Source organism: Anomaloglossus baeobatrachus, chromosome 9, assembly GCF_048569485.1.
Source record: "Anomaloglossus baeobatrachus isolate aAnoBae1 chromosome 9, aAnoBae1.hap1, whole genome shotgun sequence".
NCBI lineage: Eukaryota > Metazoa > Chordata > Amphibia > Anura > Aromobatidae > Anomaloglossus > Anomaloglossus baeobatrachus.
Window position 1 is genome coordinate 37,476,755 of NC_134361.1, and position 19,814 is coordinate 37,496,568.

General features: G+C 46.3%; 1 protein-coding gene across 1 annotated transcript; it reads right to left on the minus strand.

Moving 5' to 3' along the window:
- Positions 1-1,030: 1,030 nt before the first annotated feature.
- Positions 1,031-14,318, minus strand: LOC142250399 (olfactomedin-4-like). The gene is made up of 6 exons (XM_075322560.1): positions 14,252-14,318; positions 13,988-14,135; positions 11,171-11,320; positions 9,688-9,900; positions 7,588-7,744; positions 1,031-2,617 (listed from the first exon to the last, which is right to left on the minus strand). Exons 2-6 carry the CDS (start codon positions 14,042-14,044, stop codon positions 1,788-1,790), a joined length of 1,407 nt encoding a protein of 468 aa, XP_075178675.1. The 5' UTR covers positions 14,045-14,135; positions 14,252-14,318; the 3' UTR covers positions 1,031-1,787.
- Positions 14,319-19,814: the final 5,496 nt, after the last annotated feature.

Below are 19,814 nucleotides of genomic sequence, written 5' to 3' on the forward strand. Positions count from 1 at the left end.
TGGGATTCTAAACACTTGCTCCTTACTGGGGACTCTCCTGTCCTCTTCCACTTACTTGCTCCCTTTTATAACTTACAGTCCTTCCTGTAACTAACCCCTTCCTAACCAAGGAGTACCAGGGAAGTGGTCACATGGGTCACACTGCCACCTGTTGGCCACACAATATACAGCAATGACTTTATTACCCACATATATGTATACCTGTACAAAGTCTGTCACCTCTGCAGGATTGGCAGTGTCTTGTACTCCCTTACATCCCTCCTTCTTTTAACATCGGCCATCCCCGGCAGAGGTGACAGACTATGTACACCTGGAGTGTAAATCCCACCACAAACTTCCCCCCAGCATTTCACATATTCCATATCACACCACAGGCATCCGTACAGCATTACAGACCCCCGAAATCTCACAACAGGCATCCCCCAGCATTGTATACCCCCCAAAACTCAAATCCCACAAAGGCATACCCCAACATAAAACACACCCCCAAACTCCCATTACAGCCATCTCCCAGCATTATAGACCACCCCTAAATCCCATCACAGGCATACCCACAGCAGCATAGACTCCCCCCAAATCCCACCACCATTTCACTTTTTTTTACCTGCAACTTCTCATTGATGCAGTGAATGAATGCTAAAGGTGAGGAGCGCTTAGTACATCTCTCCTGAGTTGCAACCACTCCGTTGAATGCGCTCTGGTCTTGAAGTGACGCCAACAACACATGACGGAAATTACGTCACATCTACCAAGAGCCCATTCATTGTAGCATCTACCGTTTGTACTGCGCATGGAAGTCTTTTTCACACATGCACAGTACAAACTGGTGTAAAATGGAAAAAAGTCATGGATGTTGCTTCTTTCTGCCAGACTCTATAACTGGGAGAGAAAAGCATCCGATAATTACTGGCAACCAAGCTCGCGGGTCGCACAAAATGATGTGGTGGGGGCCGGATTTGGCCAGTGGGCTTTGAGTTTAACACGTCAAACCCAATGAGAAGTAATAGCAAAATAATAAAAAGAACCTGACTGCAATAACATGTAGCTTTATTTGCATGAAATTAAATACATTGATCGCTGACAAATAGGAATCAAATACAAAGTAATCTGCATTATACATTTTCTGTTTTGCATTTTCAAGAATATAGTCTAAAAATCAAAAGCTTTATTTTTGTCCAGAAACAGTGCCACTCCTTCCTCAGGATGTGCCTGGTATTATTCCTCAGTGAAAAAGGACAAAATGAAATATGCAAAAAAAGGTTGTCTGTCCCAGCTCCTGGGTATTATTAAAAATTCATTTTATCGGAAAATATTCTTAAAAACACAGCAAAAGACATCAGAGTGGGGAGAAGTACAATGCAACGCGTTTCGAACCGCATCCTGCAGTCTTTATCAAGCTTTGCTAATAAACACTGGATAGCTTTTGAAACGCGTTGCTTTGTACTCCTCTCCACTCCGATGTCTTTTGATGTGTTTTTAAGAATTTTTTTCAATAAAATAAGTGTTTAATATTATTCATGGGCTGGAACAGACAACTTTTTTTTTTGCATGCAGCAATCCATTTTCAGTGTATTGAGACTGAACCAGGAGTTAGAGACCGGAGAAGAAAAGGCAACTGTCCAAAAACTTGTGAATGATCAGAGAGGGTCAGCGTTACTTCTTTTATTTATTTTTAGCTAGCCTAAGCCCATTTATAAATCTTTTTCAGCTACTGGATAACCCCTTTAAGCATAAGTAATCAATAGATCTTTTCTGATAATTTCTTGACTTTTAATTTGAAATTCTTTTCATTTATGCTCCTTAAAAGTGAGATCATATTTGACGAGATAACCGTCGTTGTACATGTAGAGCTTGTGGTCGTTGGGGTTGTAGGAGAGACTCTGCACGTTCTCCATCATCTTATCAAATCGTACGCTCAGCAAGCCTTCTTTGCTGGTTTTAGTGTCGTACATGTAGAAGATCTCCTCTTGCTTTGTACTGAGGGTTCTGGTGGCGTATAAGACCCCACACACTATGAACGCGTTGGTGACTCCAAGTTTGTATTGGCTTGTGGACCATGTTTGCATCAACTCAAGAGTAGTGTCATTAACTTTACCAATGCGAATATTTCCACCATCGGCTTCAGTTGTATAAATTACCCAGAGCCCGTCCTCATCACTGGCCAAGTCTATGTCCTGCCAAGCAGAGGATGAGTATGAAAACCGATTATTATGGGTGGCATCAGTGAGAGCCTTGCGCTCCACAGCGTTGGTCTGAATGTTCAGTTTGCAGAGGTTCTGGGTGTTATAGCAGTTATAGTACAGCGATTTGTTGTACATGATCATCCCACCTCCTTGTCCACAATTTTTATAATCATAGTTGCTGCCACTAAGATATATTTGAAGAACCTTCTCTTCCTTTTGTCTGTAGATCAAGAGATCATTGTAGGTGTTATAGAAACGTAGGGTGTTCAACCTCCTGGCGTCTGTGAGGAGAGGAGCCACAAATTGCATTGCTTGGTCCGCTCCTAGAAACGAGTCACTTCCCCAACCTCCAAATTTATAGCTGAATCCCAGCCAGTTCAGTTGTACTACAAAAGGTTTGCTGATATTCACTATTCCTCCATGGTCACATTTGCCTGCACAAATGAAAAAAGATAAGTGTTTTGTATTACTGTAATGTGAATGGTAAATTCAAACTCATGCCACCGTTCCCACAGTTTGATATATTACAGTCTTTTTTTCTCAACTATGTACATACAAAAAAATACATTGACAAAGTGAAAAAATTTCTAGCACTGCGAAAATATATCAGAAATTAGTAACTCAAAAATCAGTTTCTTATAAGGATTAGTGATGAGCGAGCACTACCATGCTCAGGAGCTTGGTACTCGTAACTAGTGATGAGCGAGCACTACCATGCTCAGGAGCTTGGTACTCGTAACTAGTGATGAGCGAGCACTACCATGCTCAGGAGCTTGGTACTCGTAACTAGTGATGAGCGAGCACTACCATGCTCAGGAGCTTGGTACTCGTAACTAGTGATGAGCGAGCACTACCATGCTCAGGAGCTTGGTACTCGTAACTAGTGATGAGTGAGCACTACCATGCTCGGATGCTCAGTACTCGTAACTAGTGATGAGTGAGCACTACCATGCTCAGGAGCTCAGTACTCGGAACTAGTGATGAGTGGGCACTACCATGCTCAGGAGCTTGGTACTCGTAACTAGTGATGAGCGGGCACTACCATGCTCAGGAGCTCAGTACTCGGAACTAGTGATGAGCGGGCACTACCATGCTCAGGTGCTCGGTACTCGTAACTAGTGATGAGCGGGCACTACCATGTTCAGGGACTCTGAACTCATAACTAGTGATGAGCGAGCACTACCATGCTCAGGTGCTCGATACTTGTAACCAGTGATGAACGAGCACTACCATGCTTGTGTGACGCCCTGGCCTATCAGGTCGTCACAGGGTATTGTGCAATCTGCCCTTCTGTGCAATATCCACCTCCTCCTTGGTTACAGGTCCCTAACCAATGGTGTTGCCAAAACCAGCTAATCAAAATCCTAGGAACACTCTGCACTACACCAGTGGACGGCCTGAGTGGAATAGGGTCGACCACTTGGGGGGTTGGTTAAGGGGAGGTCAGGAGTGTCAGGAGTAGGCCAGTGTAGTGTGGAAGTGAAGGAGAGAGGAGGTCAGGATCTGGGCTCCTTGAAGTTACTAGGTGGCAGATGGTCTGGGCCTGGTAGGAGCTGGAACTCTGGTCGCAGGGGATCGTGACAAGGGGCACGGTATTGTCAAGGAGGACAGCCGGCGGCCTTGTACCATCACCGGGCTGGGACCAGGGCACGACGGGGTATGTGGACCCTAGGTCAGGGAGTAGCTTTAGGCAACCTGACAATTCACCCGACGAGAATGGAGCCTTCAAGATCCGCTCTCCACCCGCTCCAAAATCGGGGTACTAGCGCAACAAGGGGGATAGGACTTTCCACTAAAATGGTCCAGGAAATCCCAAGTGTGAACCCTGAGAGCAAGCTCCCTCAGTTAGCCACACTATGGGAGCAGGACCCGACTAGTTTCAAGCTATAGGGGCAAACTAAGAAGAGAACAAGGTGCCAAGGGAAAGGTCACAGATCAACAGGCAACACCAGCAGAAATAGGACCCAAACGTGCTCCCTCTCAGCGGCAGCGGTGTCCAGAACTTTGGTTTACTAAGTTGTCGGTGTCAGCAGTATTTGACTGAGTGAGTACACTAGTGACCCTTACCTCCTAAACGGCACATCCCTGTCACCATCACCGAGTCCCGGGGCATTCCCCCCTACCCATGGAGGGGTTAAAACGCCTGGCTGCCCACTCCATTGCCACCGGGTACTCCCCAGCTGCAGCGGTGGTACTCCACCTTACCACACACCATGGGTGGCGTCACGAACTGTAAATACACCATCCCGTGTAAATATCCCTCCTTAATTGGAGTGGCCGCATGACCCCCGAGTCCGGACGCCCCTCGAGCCACCGCGCATCCGGATCCGAGCAGCCTGGCAGCTGACGCGGGGCCATCACACTTGGGTGCTCGGTACTCGCAACTAGTGATGAGCGGGAACTACCACGCTTGGGGGTTCGTTACTCTTAACTAGTGATGAGTGAGCACTACCATGCTCGGGTGCTCAGTACTTGTAACTAGTGATGAGCGGGCACTACCATGCTCAGGGGTTCGTTACTCGGAACTAGTGGTAAGCGAGCACTACCATGCTTGGGTGCTCAGTACTCGAAACGAACAGTCAGATGCTTGGATGGGCTTGACTCGTGTACAGAGTATAATGGAAGTCAATAACGAACTCAAGCATCTCAAAATGCACCATACAATTTGTTGTTCACTTTCTCCTGATTACGCCAATAGCCCTTATATGATGAAAAACTATTGTTTGGGCACAGGGCAGGGCTCGAAAGGGAAGGAACACCATTTCACCTTTTGGAACGCAAAATAGGCTGGAATCGTTAGCGGACACCATGTCGTGTTTGCAGACACACTGATGTGCCTAAACAGTGGAAACCCTCCACAAGTGACCCAATTTTGGAAACTACACCCCTCAAGCAATTTATCAAGATGTGTGGTGAGCACTTTGAACCCCCTAAGTGTTTCATGGAATTTTATAACTTTGAGCTGTGAAAATAAGAAAATCAAATTTTCCCTATAAAATGTAGCTTTAGCCCCAATTTTTTATTTTCACAAGGGTAACAAAAGAAAATACATAAAAATAAATGTTCTGCAATTTCTCCTGAGTATATCGATACCCCATATGTGGTGGAAAACTAGTGTTTGAGCGCACAGCAGGGCTCAGAAGGGAAGGAGTGCCATTTTACATGGAATAGATTGCGGACGCCATGTCATATTTGAAGAACCCCTGGCATGCCAAAACAGCAGAATTTCCCCCATAAGTGACCCCATTTTGGAAACTACACCTCTCAAGGAATTCATCTAGCAGTTTAGTGAGCATTGTTAACCCTCAGGTGATTCACAAAATTATATAACATTTGGCTGAGGAAATAATATTCCACTAAAGTGTTGTTTTGGCCCCAAGTTTTTAATTTTCAAAAGAAGAGGCACAATACAATTTGTGTTGAAATTTCTCCTGAGTATGCCACTACCTCATATGTGGCCAAAAACTTTTTTTGAGGCACAGTGCAAAGCTCAGAAGGAAAGGAGCGCTATATTATAGTGCAGATTTAGCTGGAATGGTTTGAGGGTGTTATGTAACTTTGGCATGGCTCCTGAGGTGCCAGAACAGCAATTAATTCGTCTAGGGGTGCAGTGATCACATTGACACCACAGGTGTGTCACAGAATTGGGTGGTGATGAAAAAATATTTAAATTTTTTGCACAAAAATTTTGTTTTAGCTTCAGATTTTATATTTTCACACAGGGAAATAGGTAAAAATGGAACCAACAACATGTGGCTATACAGAACTGCTTAGCCACAAGGCAAGACTCAGGAGGGAAGGAGCGCTATTTGACTCTTGGAGTACGAATTTTTGCACAATAATTTACGAACTCCGTATACAGAGCCGCTAATTGCCAAAAGAACAGAATCCCCCTTCATGTGAACCCCATTTTGGAAATTATACCCCTCTAGCAATTTATCTACAGGTGTAGCAAATATTTTTAATCCATGGCTGTTTTGCAGAAATAATCAGCAATTGATATTTTGAGTGAAAATTGAAAATCTGCCATTATAGAGCCCAGTACATTGTAGTACCCATACATTGTGCCCAGCTGGTGCTTCCGGAGAAACGCACAGATGATGGATCTAAGTGGGGACTTTTTTTTGTAGATTGAGTTGAACTTTTATTAGACACATTTTACATAAAATTTTAGATCACATTTATCTTGTGCTCTAAGTTGAGCATTTACATCGGGGTTTACATCTAAATGTCTGAATGACATGATTCAGATGACACCCCCGAGAGACTACTCAATACTTTAACCATAACAGTTTTGCCTGATTAGACTCTTAAGGCCGTTTCACACGCAACGACATCGCTAACGAGATATTATTGGGGTCACGGAATTCGTGACGCACATCCGGCCTCTTTAGCGACGTCGTGCGTGTGAAACGCAGGAACGACCGTTAACGATCAAAAATACTCACCTAATCGTTGATCGTTGACACGTCGTTCTAATCTCAAATATCGTTGCTGCTGCAGGTACAATGTTGTTCATCGTTCTTGCGGTAGCAGACATCGCTATGTGTGACACCGCAGTAACGAGGAACAACATCATACCTGCGGTCGCCGCCAATGAGGAAGGGAGGAGGTGGGCGGGATGTTACGGCCACTCATCTCTGCCCCTCTGCTTCTATCGGGCGGCCGCTTAGTGACACCGCTGTGACGCCGCACGAACCACCCCCTTAGAAAGGAGGCGGTTCGCCGGCCACAGCGACGTTGCTAGGCAGGTAAGTCAGTGTGATGGGTCCGAGCGATGTTGTGCGCCACGGACAGCGATTTGCACGTGACGCACAACCGACGGGGGCGGGTGCTTTCACCAGCGACATCACTAGCGATATTGCTGCGTGGAAAGCAGCCTTTAGAGTCAAAATTGCTACAATAAACCCCTACTCTTTTTTGTTATATATTTAATAAAAAAAATTATCAAATTGTTCCTATTAAGATGAAGAAATGACCGGGAGTCACCTCTGGCTCCGCCTACATAAATGAGACAGGACATACAGAACATGTCTATGTTTTCTTTTAATTTGCTGAAAAACCTTTATTGCCATGTTTTCTGCAATCAATATTAAGATCTAATATGTTACTTTGGCTCCTATGTCACCTCCAAATGGGGTGGTCTTCTCCTAGAATCCTAAAGCCCATTATTGTGTCAAAATCTAGACTCCCCAGCTTCTTGTAGCCTGGTGGGACAGTTCAATCAGTTCAAAGTGCAAAATTTGGTAAATTTTAGAGATTGACAAATTAAAAGATACTTTTCAGTGAGGCCAAAATTATCAAACCACTCTGCCATCATTAAAACAATGGGGGTACAAAATTGAATGTGGGAAGCCTCTGCTGCAAAGAAAGACAAGTTTGAGGATAGCCTTTCCTGACTCACCATAGTTGGCTGGAGGAAGGTTAGGATGTTGGTTTGTCTGGTTCTTCTCACAAGCCTCCAACCGTTTTTGTAAGGCTGCAATTTCCCGTCTGATCACGAGAACATTGTTCTTATCGTAAATTTCCAGCTGGTTCACCATGATGGAGATGTTACGTATCTGCAACAGATAACATATTACACTGAGACATGTGCACAGAACATGAAGTCAACTTGATGTCACATGGGCTGTAGCCAAGGAAAACTAATATTCTATGTAATAATTTGGGTAAAGTGAGATGTTTTGAGAACTCAATGAGTTCTGGGCAGTGAGTTTCACTGATGAGATGCAACACGAGAGAAGTCCTGAGAACTAGTGAGGGAGGATATAATAAGGAAGGAGCATAATTAATAGTCCTGTAAATTGAGACAGGAGTGCGAATGTATGACTTTGCTGTACTGTGAAAACCTTTGTGGAAACTACAGTACTATAGGGTCTATTGATCGGTCTGTTCCTTTTTCTCACATCTCTATGGAATATTTACATTTATGCTAAATACTCTTAGAAACAGACATGGCTTTTACTCTACATGTTGTCATATGTGACATAACAGCTGAACTTAAAGGTCTCATTCACTTGTTCAAAATTCTGCCGGGTTGTCCACTATCGAACAACCTTTTCTAAATTGCCTCAAGTTCCAGCATAATAAAAATATTATACTTACCAACAGGGCTGCCACTGGGAATTTCAGGGCTACATACTGGCAAAATGTTCAGCCCCTTCGAGACTCCGCTGAGGCTCCACTCCTTAAACCTTCCACAGTTTCCCTGCCACTCTTGGAAATACGTGACCAAAAGTGTTAAGCACCCTTGAAGTTGTTCCAGAAAATTAAGTATTTCCCTCAGAAAATTAAAAATACACCCTCTACACCACCCCTCTCCTTAATATCTCTCCCACACTGCCCCTATGTATAATATTCCCACACACACACTGCCCCTCTCTATAATATACCCTCATACAATGCCCCTCTGTATATATCTCCCACACACACTGCTCCTCTATATAATATCACCCCACACAATGCCTCTATGTATAAAATTCCCTTCACACACTGCTCCTTTGTATAATATTCCCCTACACACAGTCTTGCTGTATAATATCCCCACACACACACTGCTCCTCTGTATAATATCCCCCATACACACAGTGCTCCTCTATATAATATCCCCCCACACACAGTGCTCCTCTGTATAATATCCCCCCACCCACTACTCGTCTGTATAATATCCCCGCATACACTGCTCATCTGTATAATATCCCCCCACACACATACTGCCCCTCTGTATAATATCCTTCCCACACACTGCCCCTCTATATAATATCCCCCACACACTGCCCCTCTGTATAATATCCCAACACACACTGCCCCTCTGTATAATATCCCTCATTACGCTGCCCCTTTGTATGCTATTTCCCCACAAACTGACCCTCTATTTATATATATATATATATATATATATATATACATGTTATTTTTATATATATATATATATATATATATATATATATATATATATATATATATTCTCCCACACACATTACCCCTCTGTGTAATATCCCACACACACACACTGCCCTGTTGTATAATATCCCCTTGGTACATATGTCCCCTTCTTGGTATATATGTCCGCATCCTAGTTTATATCCCCCCTCTTCACCAGGCCCCATACACCAGTCATGGTTGTCATGCCCCGATGGCGGCCCTGCTTACCACCTGGACCGGCACTGTTCCTTGTCAGCCCTGTAGATTTCCGGTGATCACTTAACAATGTTATATCATGTAAATGCTGCAGCCAATCAATGTATTGGCTGATTGGTTACAGCCTGTCAGTATTCCATCAGAGCGGAGTACTGCTGCAACTTGGGACGATTCACAAAAGGTTGTCAGTCCAGTTCCAGAAAACCCCATTAAAACTGAAAACTACCTATATTATTTCAGAGTGACCACATTCTAAGCGTATGTAATACATGTCTAGATTGCGCAAGAATTCATGCTTTTCCAAAATAAAAAAACATTGAAGAAAACGTAGAAAATTAGAGGAAAGTTTGCACATCTCTCTTACCTCCATGTACAGAGTTTCCACCAGAACATTGGTGCCATTCATTGAAGTCTTCAGTTGCAATATAAGAGCCTCCATTTCTCTAATCTCCAATTTGATCAACTCAAAGTCCAGCTCGGTGTATGAGATTCCTCCCATCTCCATCACCTCCACACGTTTGGTCAGATTAATCAGCCGCTCCATGTAGATGATCAGTGTATTCTCATAGTGGTGGATCTGCAATGGCAATGCGACATACCATTCTTCATGATCATTGAGAGCAAAGATACTTTGTGCAATAATGTAGTAAATATATCAGTTCAAGTTAATAGTTGAATCCTAAAGTAGGACATTTTATGCAAAAGAAAGAAATGAAAATTATGGATAAAAAGAGCTAATAAAAAATAGGAGTTACAAGAAGGCTATGGAAGATTAAATCATAGGTGCTATGGTGGAAGAAAAACTCACATGAGCACTTGTGTAAAAGCGGGACATATTTGGTTAAAGGTGTCATTTCATCATGACAACCTGTTTATGGATTGAATCTGTCACACAGAGATTTTCAGAAACTTCGCCGACTGTCATGGCAGAGGCAGATTCTGTTCAGACTACAAATTCTGACACTGTGCTTGATAACTCCTCTTTTGTCTGGGATCTACACAGACAGACTCGGACTTCGACCTGCTGAGTGCTAATTTAAAGGCAGGCTAGCAAGAGTTAATATCTGCTAGTCTGTTTGTTAGTCTCTTTTGATCACATGCTGTGGGGGGAGCCAATCACATCTGCTCCCCTCCCATATATGCTGGCTGGATACTTCTACCTATGACAGCTATAGTTTATTAGTTAGTTTTGGGAGGTGTGGTGATTAAGGCTATCTGGTGTGATACCTGTTGCTGTGTGTGGTTGTGGAGTTAACCATTGTTGCCTTTTTGTTACTATCCTCCTTGCTCTTGTTTTTATCCATAGTCTCTCTTTGTCTATTCCTGTGTGTGTGCAGTGTGTTAGAGTTTCGGTTTTCCCCTGCCTGTCCTTATCTGTTTACCATCTCGCTCCTGCCCCATCCTTTCCTGGGGGGAGGGGGGTATTAGAGTAGTATTTCTCAGGAGTATAGAAAGGCATGGGACTCTGGCATCTCCACCACTAGGAGTAATCCGGAGGCGAGGGATAGCATAGGAGCCCCCTATCCTTCACGAGCCTGAAGTAACATAAATAACTGCAGGTCCTGCTCTAGTGGGTTATACATTTGTGTGAGCAGCCATGGATGGTAAGTATCATCCAGCAAGAGCCCCTCTTTTAACATGTTTTCCTCTTTTTCTAATAGAGGGGTACAGTACGAACCCCCCCTTCCTCTTTGTTTATCATAGGGCTTTAGTGGTCACATGGAAAGAAGATATCTTAATTGGGTAACTGGATTTGTAGCTTTGTGGCATGATCAAACTATTTTTCTTGATAAAGTAATTTACACGTACGGACACAATGGGACTAGTACCCAAAACTATTTGCATACCTTTGTGATCTCCTGTTGGACGGCGATACTCAGGTTCCGGTTGGATATTTCCAGGCTTTCTAAACGATCCGCTGGGAATGTAGAATCTGGGAGTACAACGTTGCATTGACAGACCCCCAGCTCATCCACAGACCCCTCGAAACTTTGGATCTGTTGAAAGGTGACAATAACAGTGTTTCATTGTGATATTTTTGCTAAATTTTAATGAAAAATTTTAGAAAACTTGCGGGGAAAGCTATAATGTGACTGTGATTTGTAAATATACCCTTAAAGACTATAGATCAATCTGTGAAAAATCTTAGGAGGAGACCATGTTAGTTTTCGAAAGTTGGTCTTCACTATGCACAATCTGATTATATAAATGTAGACTATTTTCTGCATAGAATTTACCATTTTAACATTTTGTGGTGAAGCATCATACTTGGCGTAATCATAGCATTATTATTTGAGGATGGTATGCATAAAAAAATAAATAACAGATATGGAAGAGATAAATGTTGCTCAAGAAATTTGGGGGAATTTAGTAAACCATTTCTTTAGCATATCTATCAGTCATTGTCATGTCTCGCACTTTCCCCAGTCTTACTGCCTTGGGTTAAATTTGGACTTTCCCCTATCTTTTAAACCAAAGTCCTTACCATTTGATGTGACCTACAACTCAAAAACATTTTTTGAAATCCACTCTTTTCTCAAATTTGAGTCAGCAATTCTCAGTGGCATCCTAGCCAACACATTTGTGGGTCCTCCAACCCATGCTCAACTTGGCTGCTTAGTTATTCCACCTTCCACCTCATTATTCCTCTGCCTCTCCTCTATACCAATCCCTAATCTATTTATATTACTCACTTATATTGCTACACTAATTCCATAGCATTTTATAGACACCATCGCTGTTCCTTATCTGTATGTCTTTTGAGACCGGTAGAAAACCAGAGAAGCTAGAGGAAGCCCACGCAAACACAAGGAGAACATATCAATAGGGATGATCGAATACTTTGATTATTCGCCTTCGCGAATATTTTTCGAATACCTCCCCGCTCTTTGACTATTCGATGCGCAACGTAAGTCTATGGGAAGCCCGAATAGTTCCGAATAGTTGTTATTTGGATTTCCCATAAACTTACATTGCGCATCGAATATTTGCGAATAGTCGAATAGCTGCAAGATATTCGGAAAAATATTCGAGAAGCCGAATAATTGAAGTATTCGATCATCCCTACATATCAACTTTCAGATGTTGTGTTTGGTGGAAGTGGAACCCAGGACCCCAGCGCTGCAAGGGTACAGCACCAACCACTAATTCAGTGACTTACAAGGTCATAACTACATGCATATCTGTTTCATTAGGTCCCGTTACCTTCCCAGGCCTAATCTCTAGCTCTCACCAGACGTTCTTCTTTGCTTTCCATCTCCCATGCATTCTCCAAGAACCCCACTGCTTTAGCTGGCGAGACTTTCCCCCACCTTCATAAGCACCTGAAAGGAACTCCTTCAGCCTATCTTAATCCTTCTTCCACTAAATTGTCATATGAATGTTTTGTACTTAAGGGGGCTTTACACGCTACGACATCGCTAATGTGAAGTCGTTGGGGTCACGGATTTGGTGACGCACATCCGGCCGCATTAGCGATGCCGTTGCGTGTGACACCTATGAGCAATTTTGCATCGTTGCAAAAACGTGCAAAATCGCTCATCGGTGACATGGGGGTCCATTCTCTAATATTGTTACTGCAGCAGTAACGAAGTTGTTCCTTGTTCCTGCGGCAGCACACATCGCTGCATGTGACACCACAGGAATGAGGATCCTCTCCTTACCTGCCTCCCGGCCGCTATGCGGAAGGAAGGAGGTAGGCGGAATGTTACGTCCCGCTCATCTCCGCCCCTCCGCTTCTATTGGGCGACGGTTCAGTGACGCAGCTGTGACATCGCTGTGACGCTGAACGAACTGCCCCCTTAGAAAGTAGGCGGTTCACCGGTCACAGCGACGTCGCCGGGCAGGTAAGTCCGTGTGACGGGTTTGGGCGATGTTGTGCGGCACGGGCAGCGATTTGCCCGTGTCGCACAACAGATGGGGCAGGTACCCACGCTAGCGATATCGGTACCGATATTGCAGCGTGTAAAGTGGCCTTTACACGTATTTTCTCCTACAACCTTCCCTTGTAGATAGGTATTTTTAATATGTTTAGCTATTTGCACCAGCTAATCAAATTGGTTACTTACCTTCCAAGCTTAGAATGACTCAATATAGTATTTCAAAATGGTTTTCTATATAGCATACAAAATGGAGTAGAGAAGGGGTTAATGCCGCACAACAGCCGAATGAAGATGTTGAATGTTGATGAAGATAAGTATTCTTTTATTTCATAGGTCTACGCGTTTTGAGGTGCAAACGTCTTCCTCAGGACCAGTACATCAACAAGTTGACTTGTTGACTTGTTGTTGATGTACTGGTCCTGAGGAAGAGGTTTTCACCTCGAAACGCGTAGACCTATGAAATAAAAGAATACTTATCTTCATCAACATTCTACATCTTCATTCGGCTGATGCGCGGCATTAACCCCTTCTCTACCCCATTTTGTATGCTCATCCACGTGGGGCTGCAGCAGACGCCATTATCTCATGCGTACTAGTGGTTTTGACTATCACAACTGATCCAGGTGAGTGTATATTTTTCAGGTATACCCCACCGATCACTTTGGTATTACACTATCAGCGCTTCTTATTTTCAGATTTACAAAATGGTTTTCTAAAAAGAGTTTTGACACATGACACATAGAATATAAGAACCAAATTCTTGAAATTTCAAGTAGAACTTACCAGGCTGAGCGCATGACTCTGGCAGATGCCAAGGAGCAGGATGAAGAAGGTGAACATAGTTTCGTTCTTGTCTTCTATATTTGCAAGCCTGTGTTAAACCACTATATATACACACCAATGTATAGACGCTTCCCACCTGTTATCTTATCTGTGTTAAGGAAAATAAAAAATCCAATGACAGTTAATAAATAATTGTGCTATAAACAGGTAGGATGAAATATTACACGACAAATGATATCTGCTAATTGAGGACCAGATATGTACTTATATCAATTTATTACACATGGCATGAGGATGTATTTGCCAGTTCCTCTAATTGGGTTCACTGAAAAAAAAAATATAAAAATACGATAACTATATATAATTATATATAGGAGTGAGTGAACCCGAACTGTAAACTTCGGGGTCTACACCGAACACTTTTTGTTTTGTGCTGAACACCGAACACAGACTTTTGATTGTACGTCCGGTTCCTGTTCGGGTTTGTTACCCGTATAAAGTTTATTGAAAGGTTGCAGAGTAGCCAACCAGCAACCTTTTAGGCTCTGGGCACTTCTGGATCCATAGCAGCAATGTCAAGTATTGGCACGGCTGTGATTGGCCAGGGAAATTGACACACCAGCTCCGGGGATTCGGCGTGGGGCACTCATTACCGGGCCACGGTTCTGTTTCTTAGATGCTGCGGTGGCAAGGCCCGGTATCGTGACCCCGGCGGTGTCGTTCAATAAAAAGGGGAAATTTACAGGGCGTGATAGTTGATGATGCCACCTGTGGTACTCGGCCAGAGATAGCCGATGCTGCGGAATGGGACCTCTGGGGCAGATAGTGACGCAGCTTGGTTAGTATAGCTCTCCACAGGTAAAGCTGGGCCCCAGGGCTGTTGGGAGTAGTAGTTGGTGATTGCGGGGGTGAAGGGTCGGGGGCACAGGCAAATAACGGAGCGACACAGAGATGCAGTCTCAAGGTTTTTACTCACTGCAGCAGGTTCCAAGGTAACACGACTAGTCAGTGACTGCCTTTGGAGTGCTGGGCTCCAGTCGATCACGAATAGTTTGGAGGTCAAAACCGGTGCACCCTTCTAATGTCTCTTCCCTGGTCGCCTTCCTGTGCTGACTTCTCGCCCGCCTGTCCCATGCCTATGTGGCGCCCTGGACAAGCCAGGTCGTCACAGGTACTACACCAACACACCCCACACCCCGGCTAGGCACACCGAAGCCAAACACATATCCTTGTTGCCTCCCTCCAAGGGCTGATGTCCACACCAGGGGGTGGGCCAGGCGGTTGGCCCCGCCCACCGAGGAGTTCACAGTCCTGGAGGCGGGAAAAGGAGAGTAGTAGTAGAGAGTTTGAGTTTGAGGAGTAAAGTGGTAAGAGAGGAGACTGAAGGCATCCGGGTGTGTGGCCCGGACGGAACAGCAAGGTTGGCAGACGGTGGTGACCGTCTGCAGGAGAGGCCGATTGGAGCGAACCGTAAGGACCGTGGACGGGCGGTGGCCCGACGGTACCGGATCGGAGAGCAAAGAGAAACCAGCACCATCCGGCAGGGCTTACGGACCCCGACCGGGCTAGGAGTCGCCGTAAAACTGGTCAAATCCGTTAGCGAAGGGAACCTCCGGGGTTTCCCAGCAATCAAGACCCGATTGAAGGCAATAGCTCACACCGTAAAGGGAAACACAGTCACCGCCAAGGCTACAGTTCCCAGGGCCAGAGCCTGCGGGCAAAAGGGGCTCCTTCAGCACCCATCCAAGCTGGCTAGCGGGTTACCGGTGGGAAGCCATTGGAACCGTAAACACAACACAGGTGCAGGGATAGGCAGTCACCTTCAACCTACCGGGAGAACAACCGCAGCCGTCTGTGGGACCCGTCCATCCAGCCGTTTGTTTGACCAGAGACTCCGTGTGAATTACTGGCTGAGTGAGTACCACCGTGCTGTGCAGCACAGCGCTGTCCCCGCGACCCTGCACCTAACCAGGCCCCGTAACCCGCCTGCCATCCACCCCTACCCCTTTACTGGGGCCCCGGGACAACCAATCCCCCTACCCACGGAGGGGAGAAAACAACATCTAAGCTGCTCCTTGTCACCGCTCCCGGGATCCCCGTCCAGAGCAGCGGTGGTGTCACCAACCTCACCACAACCGTGGTGGCGTCACGGACAATATCCCTAAACCAAACCACCACCCCCCTTTCACTCACGGGCGAGGAACGCCGCTCGAGTCCCCTGGATCCGGCCCACCGCTCGAGCCACCACCGAGCAGCAGCAGCCGGACCCGAGCAGTGGGTGAGCGCAGCGTCCCCTCCTCTGCCCGCGACACCTATACACAGAGTGCCCTGAGCCGGTGTTCGCGGACCCTGTCGGGTGGCTTGAAGTTCTATCCCTTGGCCCTGCGTGTTCTCCTTCCAGTGGATTCGTGTGCGGAGTTGGCTTCGGTACTAGATGTGTCCTTAGCCTCCCCTTTTACTAGATGAGCACGTTGGTTCTTCTCCTCTAGTCTAGGGACCGGATCCCCGTCTGCAGCCAAGTACCTCAACTCCAATATGTTGAATGTGGAACGAGGCCACAGGAGTATGGCGCACTTCCCGTGGGCTCTAGGAACCCTTTTCACTTGTACCTGGGCCGAGCTGCACCAGCTCCAGACCACAGGTCTTCACTCCTCCACTGCTCTTTCTTGACTCACTAACTTTCTAACAGGCTGCTCCCACCAACTAGATTCCACCCCCCAGCCTGGCCTTGGGCTGTCACTAGGCCCTTACCATGGTCTGATGAGGTGTTACTGAGTGAGTGTCAGTGTTTTGTGTGCATACTGGTGGATGACCTCTTCCTTACCCAGGATGGGGCACCACATCTCTAGCTGAGATGCAGTACCTCTGTGTCGACTGAAGCCTCAGGGGCGCCATAAAATCACTGTAAAATAAAAAAAATGACATGGGCTACAAATATAAGTTAAATGATAGTAGTTAATGGTCTACTAATTAATGTTCATCAATATTCACTGCTTCCCCTGCCCACCCTCTGTGCCAGTGTCTGTGATTGGTTGTAGACTGGTATAAACGCCCTCCACCACGTGTCCACTTCCGTGATTGATTGCAGGTCAGTTTTCTGTATAGTCGTGTAAAAAGAAATAAATAATATTTTGATAGCACCTCACATTATTGGCAATCCTGGCGCTTTATCCAGCTCATACCCATTGCCCTGGTGCGGTGGCAATAGGGGTAATATAAGAGGTTAATGACAGGTGTCATTTCTCAACAAATTGCTCAGAAACACTGTAGATGTGGAACTATTACTGTGCTGGTGAAAATATTACATAAATCCGGGAAAGGTATAATGCAAGTTGGTTTAATTCCACGAGCTTCGAAGTTTTACCCCCAGATTTGTCAACAAATAACAGCTGCCATCAAGCCCTAGATTATTAACGGAAGGCGTCTATGAGACACCCCCATTACTAATTCTGTAAGTGAAAAGAAATAAAACACAAATATCAAAATAATCCTTCATTTTAAATAAAATACACACACCGTTTTCTACCCCTTTATCTATGTCAAGTCCCCACCAGAGTCCACTCCTGCAACTTCTGCTTCTGTCACCAGGTGACGCCGTATTCCTGCTGGTGATAGGAGACGAGGTGATTCCAGTGGCTCTGGTGGGAGCAGGTTCCGCTCATATGTAGGAGGGTGCAGGACTTGGACCACCCCTGACCTGCAGACTGGCTGTGACATGTTGTTCTACTGTTTTAATGTGTAATTTTAATGTGTAATTGTATTGTTTGGCCACAAGATGTCCATGGTGTACTCGGCCTCTTCCCTGGTCCTGTGAGTTAGGAAAGGATTAGGCTAGTTTCACACTTGCGTTGAACGGTATCCGTTGCATTGCGTTGTGTGACGGATGCAACGGATGTGTTGCATATAGTGGCACAACGGATGCAACGGATGCTGCAAAACAACACAATTCGTTTTGTTTTTTTACAGTTTTACCGTCGGCAGACTACTGTGAACGATCAGCTGATCGCTAACAGTAGTCGGCCGCCGGGTGATCAGCCGATGACTCACAGTAGCCAGCCGCCGGGTGATCAGCCGATCACTCACAGTAGCCGGCCGCCGGGTGATCAGCTGATCACTCCCAGTAGCCGGCCGCCGGGTGATCAGCCGATCACTCACAGTAGCCGGCCGCGGGGTGATCAGCCGATCACTCACAGTAGCCGGCCGCCGGGTGATCAGCCGATCACTTACAGTAGCCAGCCGCCGGGTGATCAGCCGATCACTCCCAGTAGCCGGCCGCCGGGTGATCAGCCGATCACTCCCAGTAGCCGGCCGCCGGGTGATCAGCCGATCACTCACAGAAGCCGGCCGCCGGGTGATCAGCCGATCACTCCCAGTAGCCGGCCGACGGGTGATCAGCTGATTGTTCGGTCGCCGTCAATGTGTGCGGGGGGCGGGGACGGAGTGCGAAGTGGGTGGAGCCGAGCGGGGCCATGGCTGAGGACGTCAGTGCCGCGGGGACTGCATTGCTGGGGGACAGGTGAGAGTGTGTGTGTGTGTGTTTTGTGTGTGTTGTGTGTGAGGGAGGGAGGGAGCCGAGCCGAGCGGGGAAGTGTCGGGCTCCCGGCACACGTAACCAGGGTTCCTTGGTTACCCGATGTGTACCCTGGTTACGGGTGGAGGGAGCCAGAGAGAGCATGCGCAGTGAAATCCAAAGAATTCCGCTGCTCAAAAAAACGTTACATGCTGCGTTCCTTCCGCCCGACGCAGCGTCAAAATAACGACGCTGCGTCATCCGGCGGATGCAACGCTGACACTTGCGTTACAGTGCGTCATCCATACAAGTCTATGGAGAATAGCGCAGTGCGTTAACGGACTGCGCTATTCTCTATAGTGACAGACTCCGCTGAACGCAAGTGTGAAACTAGCCTTAGTGAAGTGGAGAAACAGGGACAAAAGGAGTAGGAAGAGTGAGAAGGATACCACACCTGTAGGACGTGTGAAGTAAAGCCCCAAGTAGAGCAAATTACTGGACCCTAAGGCCTAAGACACACAGCATGAAAATTGGACCGAGTGGAGTGCGATAAAACATCGCATTCCACTCGGACCAATGTTAACCTATGTGTCAGCACCCATGAGCGATTATTTTCTCGGCCCCAATCGGACCGAGAAAACAATTGCAGCATTCTGTGACTGTAATGCGAGATTCTTTCTCTCGCACCCATTCAAGTCTATGGGGCGAGAGAAAGATCGTACTTCACTCGCGGTACACTGGTGTACCACGAGTGCAGTGCGAGAATCGCAATAGCCAGCTACAGAGGAGAGAGGGAGATAAATCCCTCCCTCTTCTCCTCCATGCCGGCCCGCCCCTCCTCAGAGCCGGTCTGTCCCCTGCAGCTGAGGTCCGATCACATGACACTCGGCTCCTGCTGTGCTGCCAGCGTGAGCAGAGTGTCATGCGAGGATTGCATTAATTCCTGTGGCCCCAGCCTAAGGGTCAATCTTGGACTGGTGGAACATGGGATCCTGGAACTGGAGGATTGTGCCTAGCCACGTCCCCTGCTGTGGGTATAGTCCAGCCGGTCGGGAAGGCGAACATTCCCCTACCCAACGAATATCCCTGGCAGCCAAACGCCAGTTGCACCCTCCGGAGTAGGGTAGGTCTGGTCCTTGCCAGAAACAGTAGTCTGTGGAAGAATTCGCTGTGGAGCCTTTAAGGCGTAATGCAAGTACCTGTAAGTGGGATGAAGGGGTTCAGGAGCTGGAATGATTTGGACTTTGTATGTGTGACGCTAGCCAGGGGGATGAGGGGCCTAAGAGTGCCAGAAGGTGCCCAGGTGTCAGGGAAGTG

Coding starts and splice junctions, on each gene's coding strand:
- LOC142250399 (XM_075322560.1), bottom strand. CDS start 14,044: ATGTTCACCTTCTTCATCCTGCTCCTTGGCATCTGCCAGAGTCATGCG. Junction 11,321..13,987: donor AGAGTCATGCGCTCAGCCTG/GTAAGTTCTACT, acceptor ACCTTTCAACAG/ATCCAAAGTTTCGAGGGGTC. Junction 2,618..7,587: donor CCTTCCTCCAGCCAACTATG/GTGAGTCAGGAA, acceptor TCATTTGTGCAG/GCAAATGTGACCATGGAGGA.